At 36.7% G+C, this 18,713-nt stretch overlaps 1 protein-coding gene across 1 annotated transcript; it reads left to right on the forward strand.

Annotated features, from left to right (window-relative positions):
* Positions 1 to 1,521: 1,521 nt before the first annotated feature.
* On the forward strand, positions 1,522 to 7,400 carry MDFIC2 (MyoD family inhibitor domain containing 2). The gene is made up of 3 exons (XM_063427266.1): positions 1,522 to 1,557; positions 1,979 to 2,198; positions 7,141 to 7,400. The coding sequence occupies exons 1-3, from the start codon at positions 1,522 to 1,524 to the stop codon at positions 7,398 to 7,400; spliced, it is 516 nt and encodes a 171-aa protein (XP_063283336.1).
* Positions 7,401 to 18,713: the final 11,313 nt, after the last annotated feature.

Consider the following 18,713-nt stretch of genomic DNA (forward strand, 5'->3'; position numbering starts at 1 on the left):
ATACTTTCAAAGTTATGAATAATGTGTAAAAACTGTATTCCTCTGCCTGTGATAATTAGATTACCCATTGTGTTTAGTAATCATATCACAGGCAGAGGGGAGGAATTTGTGTGGGAGTGTCTGTGTGTATTGTACGGATTGATTGGTTGTTCTGTAAAACCCTGTGGGCTGTACTATGTTTGTGGATTGGGAATAAAAGAGACTGTATGTGCCAGTACAGCCAGATTCTGCTTAACCCTCAAAACAAAGTGTCGTCTCGTTATTGGGGGAATTGGATTGTATGCTGACTGCCAGGGGTGTAAACCTTTCGTATGGTTTTTCCTGTTCAGCTTTTTCCAGGATTCGTGTAGTTTGCAGTTCGGGAGATTGGTGCTTACAGTTGCTGCCTGTGCATCTGGAAAGGGGAATATTGCCTAAATGGTTTTTTAACCTCTGGTGAGCAAAACGGTCCGTTACAGTATAAATATTCAGGGTTCATTTCCAATGATTATCAGTCACAATCTGTTATTACTAGCAACCAATAAATATTTGCTTCCAAAAAAGGTCAGCTGGTTTCCAACCTTCAGACCCATGTTTTGTGGACTACCGCTGCAAATATCCAGCCCTCCTGATACTGTACAGGCCTTAACGTTCACCTATCAACAACTCATGGTGGCAGTGGTTGGTGTTGAACAAAGAAGAAGACTTTTGTGAGGGTAGACTGCAGTAACACTTCAGTTTTAGAAGTCAATACATACCTTTAGGTAGACACGTATGAAAAATTCACTTACATAAAGATGTTTTATGTTTTTTTAATTCTTGTACCTGGCCTTTTATTTCTTTATCTGCCATGGAAACAAGTCGGTAAATAGAGATTATAATTTCTTAAACCTCTTATCAGCTGAGATCACCTGTCACAATTGGTAAAAAAAAATATTGTATGTACAGAGCCACTAGATGCTAAGGTTAGCATCACCTTGTTTTAATTAGCAACTTGCCAGTAAACTTAGCAACAACATTGGAAATAAGCCCACAGTCTCTGTAGCAAAACTCATGGATCACAGAAAAAGTGCAGAAAACCTGAATGCGCACAACGTTTGACTACAATTTCTTCCATGCACTCTTCACGGATTCCCCGGACAGCTCAGAAAAAACATGGATACTCTTTATGCAAAAAGTTAAGTAAAACCTTGCAAAATCTACTGTATCCAAGTCCTTTAGAAAAATGCCAGAATCATTTTCCAGAGTAACCATTTTTTATAACGTTGTACCCAGCGAGTGTGCCATGACTTACAAATAATAGTTTGTATGGTTGTATGCAGCCTTGCTCTTGACTTCTTCATCGTGCCCAGCTAGTGTGCTATTAGCCTAGGGTGTCACATAGTATACTTGTTTTTGGATAGAGACATCAGCGTCCATGGACAAATAAAGCAGATATCTCTTAGATGTATCCAACTAAGGTCAATGACAGGTGAAGTGCTTATTTGCAGGGTACGACTTCAGTGTTGCTCATTTGTCTTTGCTATGGCTATGACTTAGGAGATGGCTAAGCCATGGACAGTATCTGTAAGAGGGGAAGTAAGTAGTGACTGGTGGCTAAATATCATCCTGGAGGTTTGAAACCTGAGGGTAATGTTTGGCAACACAGTTCTACTTGCTGTTAGTAATATCAAGAGGTCACAGCTGATTTTTTTTTTTTGGTCCCTGTAAGTTATATCAGTTTGGAGAGAGTAGATAAGAGGAAATTCATCTGGAAATTTGACTGTTTTTTATTTTAAAGTTTTTTGATGTAAAAAAAAAATATTCTTGTTACTATATAAAAATGCATTATTTACTATTTTCCCTTTTTTTAATACAATGTCAAATAAAAAAAAGGACAAAAATAGGAAATTTTAAAAAATGTAATCAACATAATTTCGAGTTTAGATGGGAAAAATATACTGTAAGCAAAAGTGATTTGGTAAATTTGACGTCTGGTTGCTGGTTTGATTTTTCACAGCTTTTTGTTGCAGGAAATAATCTCACCAATGAAGGAACAGAACAGAAATCTCAGAAACACACAGAAGTGCTAAGTCCAGCTACAACAGATGACTCGTTCCAGGACTCGAGTCGGGATACAAATATGCACCGGGTAACTTTTTCCCCAAATGAAGAATGCAGCAAAATACTTCCATATAAAGAAGGAAATTTAAATGCACCATGTCCAAACGAGAATGAAGGTATTAGTCTTTTTTTGTGAATCTATTACAATTATTTCATTATTTTGTAGCAGGCATTATTCAATAGTCAGGATCCATTTCCGACAGATGTGAACCTCCATCGGTTATATACCTTACCTGTGTGGAGATGTGTGCGGATAATACTTATTGGGCAGATAAAAATAAAAAAAAAATGTAAGAAAAAGTATAACTTTTCTCTAGCCTAATGGTTATCATAAAACTGCCTATAAAAAAAATCCTGCAAAACCTTAATAATTGAAATTCTAAATAGATGCTTAGGATAAATGGAATGACATCCTAGGTTTGCTTTGCACAAATTTTAGAGTAGGCACTATATTCCAAATTTTGCTTTGTTCACAATCAAAAATGCAGAAAAAAAAAGATCAAAATTGTAGTTGTTTTTAACAAAATAAATATTTAGATTTTTGCCAATAAGAACAAAATGACTACAGATTAAATTACCATGCTTTTATAATGACAATTATAGACTATGGAAAAAAAAGATTTGGAGATACATGAAGAATGATCATCAAGCATGATCATATTTTAAGAGGCAGGATTGTGCAATAATTCGCATCCACAGTTTCTCACCACTGATTTCGCTTTTATTTCATTCTCCACTAATGTATTGTTTTCTATTTTTTTTTTTTTTTAAATAAATATAAAAGTTAGTATATCTTGTTGAGGGCAGTTAGATTGCTAATTTCAGGAGGTTTTTAATTTCACTTGAAATTAAATAACACAATAAATAAATAAAATTAAATAAAATTCAAGTATGTCCCTTAAATATCACAATGCAATCATAGGGTAATTTACTAATTCCTGTATTTAGCAAATTAACTTAAATTAGCAAAATTAAGGCTACAATATTTGCTCTGGACAAATTCTCCAACTTGACTATATATTTTAGAATTTTGCAACTTGGATTCCATTGAATAAAATTCAAAGTTTAGTGAATAACCCTTAAGTCTTTTAATATGAAATCAAAATATGCTTCAGAAGAAGTAGAGTATAGCAAAAGGCTGTTTGCAAATACTTTAGCAGCCTTTGTGGTTAAGTTATTTTTGCTCTGGACAGTCAAATGCATAGATGCCTAATTGTTACTATCAATTATTTATGTATACCCCACTCTCAAAACCCGATAAAAAGACTCACATATGCAAATTTTATAAAATGTGTTGTATCCATTAGCAAAGTTCATGGTGTTAGCAGTGACGGGAATTTAAAAGCATCCTTAAAACACATCACAGCCTGTGTTCTTCAACATTATGATTAAAATATTATGTTTTTTTCCCCTTAAAATCCAATCCAGAATAATAATGTAGAAAAATGTAGAATTGTCTATTCTATTATGAAATCCCAGTAGAGTTTCCAAATACGACCTGATTAAATGAAAAATGCCTGTTTTAATAAAGCAATTCGCATGTATAACACCACAGAAAATGTGTCATCATTCTTTTAGTCTTATATTTTATATCGGTTACCAAGGTGTAGGGGAAGAATTGATCATAAATGTAAAATACCGTACCCAGTTAGAACAATGTTAATTACCTCATGGCCTGCTGGGTAAAATGATTACATTTTCTACATCGTACATTGTATATTTCATACAATTAAATGTGTCACAGTAATCCTATAAAACATTTTAATTTTAGAATTATTGCAGTTCATTTGCTCAAGAGCCCAGTGCTATATGAATAAGCAGTCTGAAAAAATCAAGTGATTTTAGTTGAGCAAATCAGACTGAGAATTGAATTCGTGCTTTGTAGCTAAAGTGGACTTTGAATTGAGATAAACAAAGTTTTGGTTTACATTCCAATTTATCTGTGCAAGTAATTATTTTCTAGAAATAATATTATATATACATATGTGCAGTGCAAATGTCATAGATCACTCACAAATGTATATTTAAAATAATTTGTCTGAACCATAGTTATTTATTTATTTATTAGACATGAAGCAAAGTAAAGTAAACAGCAAGATTTATTTCCAGAGGTAGTTCCCCAGATACTCCCATGATGCTTTTGCCCTTTCAGAGATTCCAATGGCAGACTTAAAGAGACACTATCGTCACCAGAATAACTGCAGCTTAATGCAGTTGTTCTAGTGAGTATAGCCTGTCTCTGCAAGCGTTTTAATGTAAACACTGCCTTTTCTGAGAAAAGGCAGTGTTTGCATTGCTGCCTAGGAACACTTCCAGTGGCAGTCATTCAGATGGCCACTTGATGTGCTTCTTGAGTCAGTGCTGCACAATGAGCTCAGACAATCTAATGCTTTTCCATAGGAAAGACTTTTATTGACTGAGATTGTCAATCCTGATGATCTCAGCCAAGGAAGCGGGGTGGGGCGGAACCAGCACTGGCAGAGTTGCGAGCCGCTGGAATAAAGATGAGTTTTTATCAAATTTAAAGGGATCAAGGGGGGCTGGCAACCTAAAAAGTGTATAGGGCTAGGTGTACGCATTTGTATTCCAAAACCTATAGTGTTCCTTTAAGTGCCTGCTTTCAGAAGGCAGTTGAACCCTTAGACAGTGGGTAATTTCTACACTATTTAAAAGCTACAGAGTTTAGGGACCTCAAAAAAAAATACATTTTTATTTTATTTTATAAATGTATTATTGAGAGAAAACAGAGAGAATAATACCTGCCTGGAAGAAGAAAAAATGTCGGGGAATGGGTAAGATATTACCCTGAAAAATTGCTGCATTGGTATCAGTGTCAAAAAGAGAAGGAGCAGATGACATAGATGACATAGATGATCAAATCAGCTCAATGAAGTGGTCTGGGTGCCAGGTCTCTCTAGTTTTAACCCTGCAGCTGAAAACATAGCAGTTTCAGAGAAACTGCTATGTTTCACTGAGGGTTAATCCAGCCTCTAGTGGCTGTCTCATTGACAGCCGCTAGAGGATTTTCTGCGATTCTCACTGTGAAAATCACAGTGAGAAGACGCTGAACGTCCATAGGAAAGCATTGAGTAATGCTTTCCTATGGGCGGTTTGAATGCGCACGTGGCTCTTGCCACGCATGTGCATTCGGAGCTGAGAGGCGGATCGGGACGGAGAGATCCCCAGCGCCAAGGGAGTCCGGCGCTGGAGAAAGGTAAGTGCTTTAGACACACACACACTCTCATGAACAGACGCACACATTTACTGACAGACACACACTCAGTGACAGACGCACACACACACTAACACACACACACTCTAACACTAACACACACTAACACACTCACTAACACACACTCTACACACACACTAACACACACTCACTAACACACACTCTACACACACACTAACACACACACACACTAACACACACACACACACACACACACACACTAACACACTAACACTAACACACTCACTAACACACTCACTAACACACTCACTAACACACACGCACGAACACCCACACACTCACTAACACCAACACACTCACTAACACCAACACACTCACTAACACCAACACACTCACTAACACACTAACACTAACACACTCACTAACACACTCACTAACACACTCACTAACACTAACACACACATGAACACCAACACACTCACTAACACCAACACACCAACACACACACACTAACACACACTCACTAACACCAACACACTCACTAACACCAACACACTCACTAACACTAACACTAACCCACTAACACTAACCCACTAACACACTCACTCTAATACACTCACTAACACACACACTAATACACTCACTAACACACACACACACTAACACACTCACTAACACTAACGAACTCACTAACACACTAACACTAACACACTCACTAACACTAACACACTCACTAACACTAACACACTCACTAACACTAACACACTCACTCTAACACACACACACTAACACACTCACTAACACACTCACTAACACACTCACTAACACTAACACTAACACACTCACTAACACTAACACACTCACTAACACACTCACTAACACACTCACTAACACACTCACTAACACTAACACACTCACACGTTTTTTTTTTGTTTGAAATTTAATCCCCCCAGCCTCCTTACCTGTGGGAGATCTGAGGGGATTCCCTGGGGTCCAGTGGTGCTGCTGGGCTCCTGGGGGGGGCGGTCACCCGGCTGGCCGGTCCTGCGGGCGCGCGAGGGAGCACTGTCCCCTGGGTGCTCCCTCTTCAGCTCCCTCGCGCGCCGCGTACTGATACCGGAGCCGGAAGATGATGTCATCTTCCGGCTCCGGTTTCAGTGCGGTGCGCGAGGGAGCTGAAGAGGGAGCACCCAGGGGACAGTGCTCCCTCGCGCGCCCGCCAGCCAGCCGGGTGACAGCAGGGCCAGCCTCGGGGGGCCCTGAGGTGGCCAGCTCCTGGGCCCCCCAGCAGAAGAGGCTGGCCCTGTGGGTACATACCTGGGTCGCACTGCCTGTATACGCCATACGCCACTGCCTGTATACCTGTTTATTGACGATATCAGGTAATGTGTATTTGTGTGTTAGTGTGTGTATCTGGCAGTGTGTATCTGTACATGAGAGTGTGCATATGTGAGTTAGTGTGTGTCTGGCAATATGTTTCTGTGTGAGTGTGTTTGTATATATTTGTATTTGTCACTATGTGTTTGTGTGTGTATGCGTTTTTGGTGGTGTGTATCCGTATGTATCCTTGTCTATACAGTTCACCTTATTCACTGTAGAATCTGTATACTGTACCTATACGTTCATGTGTCTCAAAGTTCTGCAAGTTCCTCCCTACGGTTTTGTACTCTGTTTTTACTCACCTACAGAAACTTGCATGCCTGTAGTTTACATCTAAATAAAAAAAAAACTTGCATGCTAAATATTAATAACAATTGAAATTAAATGGGTACATTATTGATGTTGAAAAGCAAACACAGAACACAATATCTTAGTTGGCGTGTAGAATAATATTTGACCTGTTATTGCATTTCTTTTTTTTATAGGTGAATGTGCTACTCTCATTCTGGCGTGCTTGTTTTGCCATTTTTGCGACTTTCTTCTTATGCTACCCAACACATGTGAGAATCTGTTTACAAACCTATGCTGTCCTTCAAACAGATATCACCATACGTCTGAGTCAGAACAGAGCAACAATGACCGTGACGGCAACTGTGACTGTGAATGTGGTTTATTTGATGCGTGCCAAGAGTCAAGTGACTGTCTAGAGTTAGCCATGGAGATTTCGGAAGTCTGTTATCACTGAAACTGATTGAATAAAGCTGGCTTATACCACTTTGGTGCAATGAAATCCACTTTCTCTTGTTTTAGCCTTTATTTACTGCCCCCTATATAGGAAATTCAGTAGTTAATCGCCATCTGAAAATTGTTAAATAAAATTAGCATTTTAAGATCATATTCATTTAATGACCAGATCATTAATGCCATGATTCTCAGTTCATTTTTAAAGAGCTGTGGACCTTGAACAATATTTTCTGCTTCTTTTAATAATGTAGGTATTACTTTTAGAAAGTTATTATAAAACAGCAGGTATTTTTTTTTAGGATGCATGATGTTTGATTTTACACAATGGCTCACTGACGATGGGCTCACAGCTGACCAACGCATCTGAATCCAAAAGATGTGAATGGAATATGGAAAAATGCACGGTCACAGAGGAACACCGATTTCAAGAGTCTTATGAGGCATGGGATTGGACAATGATAAGCATTGTCATTTCACAAGGCACAAAAACTGCTCATCTGGTCATCAAGATGTAGTACAGGTCAGTTGATCCTCGGATGTTCTAGAACTTTAACTGCCATGATGCTTTGTCAGCCTTTGTAATGTTAAATCATCATGGAAGTTACAGTTTTAAAACATCTGGGGATCTACTGTTTGTTTGGTTCTTATAGTGTCCCTTTAAAAGTGGTAATTATTCAAATGAGTCACCAAAGGGTCTATTCGCTAAAACGCAACTTGGAAACTAATTGAAAAAAATGTCAGTAGACAAAAAAAAGGTATTTATTTATATGTATGCCGTACATAATAATATGCACAGGGGCTATATTAAATACAATCTTTTATTTTAAATAATACAAATATGACTACGGTTTTCCTTTAAAGGAACACTCAAGGCACCATAACTCCTATATTCTGCCCTGGTGACCTCTTCATTGTAGTTAGTCAAACCATTTTACCTGGGGACCTCCTTGTGCCTCTAACCGCCTCCACTAATGATGATGAAGAGCTAGAGGCTCCTAAGCTGGAGGTCCCACCAGCTTTCCGGAGCAAAGCCCTGCAGTACAGCGCTATGTCAGAGGTTAAGAGCACCAACTAGTCAATCTCATTTAAACGGCTAAGCAACAGCATGCTGCAGTGGTTATGGTGCTTGGAGTGTTCTTTTAAGGAGCAGCCACTTGCATTGAGTGCTGAATCAATCCTGCTCACTGAATGCTTGGTATTGCATTTTAACTTATAAAAGTCAGCTGATACAAACGATTTCAAGAATGTTGACAGCAAAACATAATGCAGTTTTTCTGAGATACTATACTTTGACATAAATACTGCTTTGCTAAAATTGATAATGGTTACTTTGAAGTTTAGTAGCTTTGGCATATTTATCATACAACTGTTGTACATAAGCAGATTAACGTTTATACACAGCCTAGAGCATTGTAATGACATTTTCTGTTTCATAAATATGATCATTTGTATACTTTTGCATTTGTGAAATAAAGGTCGTTATGTGTCTTTGTTTGCAATTTGTGCCTGCTAACTTACAGTCAAAATGAATCAATTAGCACAAATGAATAGCTGACCAATTTAAGTAATTTTAATATAAGAAATCCACAGTTAGATGACTTGTGACTAACACAGCATGTATGAAAATATGGTTCAATTTTCAATGTTAACTTGCTTTATATGTTTTTAGCTCCTGCTCTGTAAATGTAACTTTAATCACACACAGGAGGCTCCTGTGGAGTCTGGAAGGTTAGTAACAGATCAGGAAATAAGACATTCTAAATTAAACAGAATTAGCAATTAAGGAGTGTAAATATTAGATCTCTCTTTACAGGAAGTGTTTAGGAAGACAGTGCAGATCACATTCAGGGAGGTTTGACTAGGGCTGCATAAGCAAAATTATTTAACTCCTAAATGTCAGAGAATTGAGCAGAAAGACTGCAGGGGCATGATCTATACACCAAAGCTCCTACATTGGTGCCTATTGTGTCCCTTAAGGTCTTTTATTCTCTAAGCAGCAAAATATAAACCAAAGTGGTGAATTTAAAGGATCAGTCTAAGCATAAAAAACACTTTACCTTAAATAGTTCTGTCACTTTAAGGGGTCTTGGTACATGAGTGACATCCTTGATCAGTAGCCAATGAATGAAGATGAAGAGAGGATATGTCAGGAGGTACCAATGTTTAACTCTTGTGCTAGAGTATAACTCAGTCTTGTCATGTCTTTGAATCTTCCATAGATCTTCAATCTCTCACAATATGTCTGTTTTCCACACAAAAACGTGATGGTGGAAAAAAAGCTCAGCTTTGTCAAGTTTTGTCAATCTGTAGTGCTCTCATTGTCTTATGATACATTTTGATTGTGTCTGGAATATCAAGGAAATTCCAACACAGTTAGTGTGAGTATTTCAGATTTGTGTATCTTTATGAAATACTCAGAAGTGACATAGTCATACCAGACCTGTGTTAATGCAATGTTTTTTTGTTTTTCATAGATTCCTGCAGCCTCAATGTTTATTTCTCTGCCTTCTAGGACATCTAGGAGACAAATGACTAGTTCTGCAGCCCTAGCCACACCTTCCCTGATTGTCACTCACACAGTTACACTTCACACTTCCTGAAAGGATATAAACAAAGTTCAGAATCAGTTCCAGTGTTATGTTATTTGTAAGGGGGTGCAGAGTCTTGCTTATGTCCCTTTTTAGAGTTGCAAAGCTGCTGACATTGCATTCTAAATGAGATAACATCCTTTATAACAAAGTTATTCACTAAAGTGAGAATTTTCAGTAAGGTTAAAATAGCTGAACTAGAAAAAAAAATCCTAATCAGCTCTGCTTCATGTTCAGCTACTACAGCTTTATATTTGATAGTTTTTTAGAATTTCCGACAATTCTCCCTTTAATTCCCCATATACATCACTGATAGTATATTATGATATCATTTGTAAAAGCTCCTTTATTTAATTGTTTAATTATGTAATAATTGTAATATTTTTTTTTACTGTAAGCTATTTTCATGTATTTTGTAAAAACTTTCAAATACAACTAAATTATTATTTGAGTGTTTATAATATGTTATATTATATACCTTGTGTCCACAAAGCTTATCTATAAGAAGCATTTCATTGGTCACAAACCAACACAAACACATACATTACTGCTGGGCAAAAAGGAAGACGTTCAGCTTAACTACAGAAGTAATTGCGAAAAAATTAATAAATGCATATTTTTAACTGCATTTTTCAAATTCATTAAAAAAATGATTTTTTTAGCCTCACCCCCTTTAGGACACATGGCATGTGTGACATGTCATGATTCCCTTTTATTCCAGAAGTTTGGTCCTTAAGGGGTTACTGAGGTTTGAAAGTATCAGATAACATACAAAAATACTGCAACAGGCTGCCAAGGTGACATCCCTTAGACACAAAACCCTATACACAAAGTCATCAGACTTTTGCATGAACAAAGTGGGATGAATGAATGATGTGTTCGATTGTTCGATTCCCACCCCTTTTCTACTTGCCCACATGTTTCACCATCAATTGCAATTGGAAACAAACAGAGAAATCTGGTTTGAACATTTCAGTCAAACATGTTGACTCCTTACACAATGATGCACGGAAAATCATATAGTTATGGTTATGTCAGACTGTAATGATTGTGGTTTTTCTGTACTCAAATCTTTGTTTATGGTTGATATTGCTGTTTGTATTGTAAAGCTTATTGCTATAAAAAATATCTGTTTCCTTGGATATATTATGATACATATGATAAACAGAATTTCTAGCGCTAATTAGACTAAAGGTAGGCAGCTGGAACTACTCAAGCCAGAGTCATCAGTGAGCACTATTGGTTGTTTTATTCTCTCCGCATAATCGGTGACCTGCCACTACCAAGTTCGAAATTCCCCCTACTCGCGATCAGATCCAAACATAGCATCTACAAAATACCTCAATAGGTCCAGTATATCAGCAGGCGGGGATTATGCCGCCCAAGTGCAAATATTGGAGATAGTCGGTAGCTCCAAAAATTTTTAAGTATTTTTCTATATTCCTTTCACCGATCAAGAGAAAATACTACACTATATGGTATTCCTCTGTCTTCTTAGTTTGCATATTCACTGACTGTCACTTGGACCTGAGTACAAGCAAAATGCACTGCTACCTATATTATGATACATGGTCATCAGTTGATATTAAAATACGTTATTTTTCAGACATTTAGTACACTTAAAATAATTGCTTTGGTATGAACTACAAGTCGTCCGAATTTTGCCCCTTAGGCGTTTTAATTTAAATAATATATATATATATAAAAAAATGAATGAATAAATAATAAAAAAAAATATATATATATATATTGAGTATAATTTAAAAAAAATTCTGCCATGCACAAGTCTAGAATTTAGTACAAAAAAACTTCCATTATGGAAAGTTTGATGCTAAATTCTCTAAGAGATGGTACTTTATAGATTTTGCAGGCAATTATGGAACACAAGCATGTGACAAGAACTGTGAAGTTTTCTGTAACATTACTTAGACTTGATGTACATTTCTGCATAAATGCTTTTCAGATTGTTGACAAATATTAATAATGCAACATACAACATCTTCTATTTAATAATGTATATACACACTCACTTAAATTCGCTTCTACGTCTAGTTCTGTCAAAGAAATAAATTAATTGCATTATAAATCACGTTATTGATGATTTTAGCAGATGTTCCTGAAAATTTTACATTTTGAAACATGCATAGATTAAATAATGCCGCTTAATATGCCTGCTTAGATCATCAAATCTCTTCCTCACAAGCGCATTAAAGGAGAATCTAGGGTGGATTTACCAACTACTTCATACATTATGGAGATAATACATTTAAAAATAATATAAAAATAAATATAAATAATCAGCACTGAAAAATGTATGTCTTTTTGGTAAATTATTAAATTCTTACAGAAATCAAAGTAATGTTTAACATCAGAAAATATTGACATACAATGACAGCAATTTGAAACACATTTTGTTAAGGATGTGAACTCGAACCTGAGCCTTGAAACTCATACTGGGCTTCTCGAAATCGAACATGATCTCCACATATTGGATTTCTGAGTTAGAAAAACAGGTGCCTGCATTGCACACTCAGGCAAGAAGAATATATGACCCACTTCATATAGTATACATTAACCAATTTGGGGGTTCGTAATGCATCCTAAATTACTGTGCATTTTGAAGGGTGCCAAGGAAGGCCACATGAGGAATAATACGCAGCCATGGGATAACTTTATATCAGTATTATAATGCATCATATACTGATAATCCAAGAAAAAAAATCTATATTAGATAAAAAGCAAAGTGACATTTAAAAAGAATTGTTTATCTATGCCAATATTAAATAAAGTGCAAAGTGACATTAAAGGGATTCTATAGTTCCTGGCACTATAGGTTTAATAGGTCTCCCCCACCCTCGCACCCCCTCCCGCAGGGCTGAGTGGGTTAAAACCCCTTCAGCCACTTACCCAAATCCAGCGCCGATGTCCCTCGGCGCTGGATCAGGCTCTGCCCACGCTCCTCCCCGCTGACATCAGCCGGCAGGGGAGACCTAATGCGCATGTGTGGCAATGGCTGTGCGCATTTGACCTCCTCATAGATCCTGGAAGGGTTTCTCAGCATGGCTCCTTGACAATTGTGATAGGTGCTGTAATCAGCATGCCGCAGTTTCAGCTTTATGGATAAAACAGCCAGTAGATGGTGGCAACATACCATTCTCTACCGGTTTAAGTAGGAAATCCATCTGCTGATATAATTACTGATATTATAAGAGAGTTTCCTTGGAGTTGGGATTATGTTTATGGTTAGGGTTCGAAGCAGGGGTAAGGTTAGGGTTAATTCTAGGGGTGTGCTGAGGTTACTGTTAGGGTATGTAACAGTAGGGTTAGTTGTAGGGTTAGGGTTTTCATAGGGTAAGTTAAGGGTTATTAGATTGAAGTCAATGCTGTTTTAGGGTTAGTGATAGTGTACAGTTCAGATTTAGGCTATGGTTACAGCAGGTATATAGTTAGAGTTAGTGTAAACATAGGGGTGGGGTTGGTATAGGGTTAGCAATAACTACAAAAATGTATTTACATTCTAGTCATATGACACATTTGACAATCCATTTTAAGCTCTCTTAATGCAGTTGCACATTGCACTGGGTGCGTAAAACATATTATTATAAGCAAAAATGTGAAGAAATGCATTTTCCTCCCTTTTCCAATTTTAACCCATTATCCACACTAAGCTTGGGCTAGTTATGCATATAGGATATATATTAAAAACAAAACCTTTCATTGCTTTAAAAAACAATATAAAATATGTATGGAACAAACACAGCACACATGCTAGGGTTTGCTATGCCTGTGGCCTTAACTAGTCAAGTAGACACATGTAACAGCATAATTAGAGTTAATGTTTCAGTCCCATTATGTTGACATCTTGTGAATAGACTCAAATAATGGCTCTGTGCTATTGCACATCCTCTTAAAAAAAGTTATGCCTATTCTTAAGACCTTTAAGGGCACTCCTCCCCTTTCGATATATTTTACGGCCAGCATCTGCACCAGGGAAACAAACAATGGGAGACAGAGACTAAACTTTGAATGTTTGAAAATACAAACTCAAATTGTGACATTTGGGCTTAAACCAGTAGACTGTAAACAAAAGCATTCCACTTACTTGAGTCGTCCATCTTCTTGAGGTTCTCTGCAGTTCCAGGTTTAGATAAGTCTGTAATGAGGCACATGTGACAGGGAGGGGTGCAAAGCCAGGTGTTTTTTTTGTTATTGCTCTGATATGATACATAGAACCAGTGAACAGAGAAGGAGCCAGAATACCTCTGCCCCAAAACAATTTATATAACCTCAATGTGTTATGGGTGGTGAAATATTCCCTTAACAGATGGGTAGTATGCAACTCAACAAACAAATCCGGGCAATACAAAGATTTTGTATGTTGACAGCAACATTTTACACTACTTTTGTTCAGCCTGGGTAAATTATTCTTATGCATGTCAGGCATTATCATAAAAAATTGGGAGAGTGCAAGTAACAAAGAGCTGCGTGGCTGCTTGGCTGCTTGGGGAAGCATATCTTGTCAGAGTGGAGGATAGGCCTCCTCCAGTGTTAATTTTGGCGGCAAATCTCAATTTAGCTTTAATCTTAGTCGTTTGACTATAAAGCCATTTTAGTTTTTGTCATTTTAATCATCTGAATTGTTTTTATTTTAGTCTAGTTTTAAATCCCAAACACTTTCAAAAATTTTTAAGTTGGAACAATGGCCTCCTCATAGATTTTTTTTTTACAAATAACTGCAGTTTTAATGAATGTGATGTATAGAGTCAGCCCCTTAAACCTTAACCTATGCAAAGAGTATGGCTTCTTGTGGTGCTGTTGAATGCCTTTTGAATTCTCAAGGCAAGAGTGCGACATGTCTATCTTATGGCTACAATACACGCTAGAAAATAAAACTGATTACTCAATATTTATATAGTATATCATATAACATTTGTCTATGTACAAACCTGTGGAAAACAATAATTCTGGACACTGATACAATAAAAAAGATAAGATAACAATAGATGTTTCTCAGTTCCGTTAAAAATCCAGCAGTGTCTGACTATACACACCAGAACAACTACATTAAGCAGTAGTTGTTCTGGTGACTATAGTGTCTCTTTAATATATTTATATGAAGATGTTTGCATTATTACCTGCAGATTTGAGAAACAATATAAAGATAAAAATATATAAAAAAATTATACAATGGATAAAATCTCGTAAAACCTTGTGTATATTTTTATAGCTTGAAATACATTAGCCAATTACATCAATTATAGTCAAAATTACATTTATTTTAATACTGACACATTACAATGTTTTGTGATGGAGGATTTTACTTATTTAACTTGTACAAATTTCAAATATATATATATATATATATATATATATATATATATATATATAATATATATATAAATAAATATATATATATATATATATATATATATATATATTTAATATATATTTGACATATATTTGACATATATATAGAATCTTGCACTTAATAAATTCAGGTCATGTATCAGCAGACACCATAGAAAATGTTCACTTACCTTAAGACTTTGTGAAATCATAGGAATTAACTAATTTTTACAGATAACTAATGGTCGTGATATTAGCTTGCTGGCATTAGGTTTTGTCATTTAAAAGGTTTACAGTAAGCAGCCTTGAGAAAGCCAAAAAAATTGAAGATATTTTGGCATTGATATAGGAATCTGAAAATACATTGAAAAAAGTGTAGAAATGTACTTTCGAATTCTCTGCCAAGAATTTTACAGTCATTCTGCAAACCGTGCATACGTTGATGTTAGCTTATTTATTAGACTTAACTTTTGGCAAATGCTAAATGTACAAACGATATAATTACCAGGTGTGTTTTGCTGGCCTGGAATTGTATTTGGTAGAAGGCGTGTTGCCTCAAATAAGCTTGAGTGTTATTTAATACTTGATATAGCTTGATATAACTGGTACTTTTATGGTCTATTAATAACTTTTAAATACAAGTTAAGTATTAGAAACTATTTGCAGACAAGGTTACAAGAGTCTGCGTCTGACTATGTCTGGGATAGCATCCAATTCATGGACTTTATGTAATTATTGAACCCCTACCTAAACAGATCTATGAGGAATGTGCACATATTCCATTTGTTTAAATGCCCAGTCTGTCCTCATCTTGGAACTTGCTTATATAAACACAATACGTGAGTCAAGTAAATGAGGCAGATTATCCATTGGGAAATGTATCTTTTAAAAAAAAAAAGTGAATGCAGTTAAGGTTCAAAGGGATTTGTACACAGGAAAAAAAAAAAAGGTAGAAATTGGAAAGCCATTGGAAATTATGGTCGATTTACAGTCATTTTTAAATCTGCATACAATAAATGCAATAGCAGTCTGCATTTCAAAATATTTACAAGGTTAATTATTAGCGTAAGAATTTTCAGGAACTCAAAGTGAATTTTACATTTTAGGTCAAAGAAGCAGAAATGGAAGCATAGACGGGGAGAATTTTTTCAGTCGAGCTACCTTAGCAAATAACCCCCAATAGCATAAAAATTGAATCCAAAAAGACAACTGCTAACTATCCAAAACCCAAATGTACACATAAATAACAGCGTTTTTAATTCTACTGAATTGGCCATTAAAGTGTGAACTCACCTGTCAACATCAAGGTAAACTTCTTTGCTGAGTCCTGTTTAGAAACTCAACTAAGCAGAAGGGAGACAGCTGTTATAGCTTTCTCCCACAAACGAGGGAAACGAGGCTCTATGCTGTGGGACAACTAGTTTTAATGGGGCCACACACGGCCTTTTATGTCAGTCCCCATGCAAGGGGCACTCGCCCCTAGACCTGACAGTAGACTACAGTAAAAACAGGTCCAGGACACTCCCATACAAAACAGGTTAATCTCTCCCCTGTGCCTGAGAGATAATTGAGTCAGGTACTGTACTAACTCAATAATCTCCAGGCACAGAAAACATACATTTTAGCAGTCCCCCGAAAGGAACCCTAAAACCCATGGAAACCCTACAAAAATTACATACCCTGCTAGCCCCGATCTAGGTGACCAACATAACCAAAAATCACCCAGATCGGTTTGGGGGTTCAGGATTTCCATGGAGGTCATATTTTGACCGACCGCACACGAGGCTCCTGCCCAAAAGAAATCAGGCTGTGCAGTCGATCTCTTTCGGGAAAGCTCAATATAGCCAAAATACTGAACGTAGTGGTTCGTGGGTAGGTTCAGTCTATGTCTCTCGTTCGGGAGCTTGCTGCCACTGAACACCTTTCGCTTACCATACGTTTAACCGAACATCGATGGAAGGGATGTTCTAGCAATGTTAGCACCGTCGAGTGTCCGATTTTGGTTCCATGCACTCGATGACCAAGCACCGCTCTGTGTGTTCATGGCTAAAGATGGCGACTGCCACGTGTTTGTATACTGAACGGCGACCACCCAGCCGACCGCTTAGAATGTTTGTGGTTTAGGAGTGTTAATGAGGTGATAGAGGTTAATGAGTGGCACACTCCGCATATGGGTGGTCTAGTTGTTCGGGAGTTTGTTCCGTGGTTAAATGAAATAATAAAAAAAAGGGAAATGCAATGTCCCTAACACATAGGAGAATGAAACATAGTACTTATAATCCAGAGACAGGATGATCCGTCACATCCATAAATTTCGTTCTATGACATTTCCTCTTAATTAGATTAGGACAAATGCAAATATTGCATACTTGATACTAATATTCATACAAAACCCACAAAAAACATGTTTTAACCAGTCCAGGTACAAATCCAAAAAAAACTTTATGTTATCAAGGTAAAAATAGGCAAGGTAATTACATGATGGAAAGATGCAATGGGTGATGCTTATATGTTATGTACATTGACAGCACTTCCTCAGGAACTCTGTCCTCTGAGGAAGTATCACCAAGGCAGGAAATGCCTAAGTATCTAACTCGGTGTATTTTATTAATGTAGTGGCCTCTATACTCCTTTATCAACCAGGGGAACTTAAAGTATAGTCCCACCTATTTCCAGAGTTCATGTGAAAGGACTTTCCCCACTCTTGTCTTCTCCTCCGGGGTTTATGCATCATTGTGATGGCATTTAACTGAATGGATGGTCTTGCATTCCCATCAACTCCTTCTGTCTAAGCATATATTCCTCTCTCTTACAAGTATTATGAGATACATGAGAGCCCAAGTCCGTGGTACAGTGCCATACCAGTTCCCAGCCTCTCTAGCACTTATGGTGCCGAACTCCACACTAGTAGTGTGCCAGATGGAGACCATCTCGTTCAACACAAATAATACTAATCTCCACAGCAGAGTTGTTATATTAATAAAATATTCCTGCCCCCATTGTAGGTGTAGAGAATGTTCCAATAATCTTCTCAATAAAAAAAACAATAAATTAAAATATTTCTTAAAAATATTTCTAATTTTAATCAGTGTCAAGTGCTCAATTAAGTGGAAATAGAGATTCTTAACATAATATATATATATTTTTTTTTATAAATGATAAATGAAAACAGCTACAAAATAAAATAAAATCTTACAGATGAACACATTTATGGAAAAGGTATATATGACTTTCCTAAATGGGACTGACACATAAAGCATCACAAATGCAAAGCAATAGGATTGCCCAGAATGTTCCAGCTAATCACAAAGGCCTTATTGTTTCATACAAAGTGATTTACAAAAGGAGCTATTTTGTTTTATGGCGAATAACAGTACAAC

The sequence above is a fragment of the Pelobates fuscus genome, chromosome 7, assembly GCF_036172605.1.
Source record: "Pelobates fuscus isolate aPelFus1 chromosome 7, aPelFus1.pri, whole genome shotgun sequence".
In the NCBI taxonomy this organism is placed as follows: domain Eukaryota; kingdom Metazoa; phylum Chordata; class Amphibia; order Anura; family Pelobatidae; genus Pelobates; species Pelobates fuscus.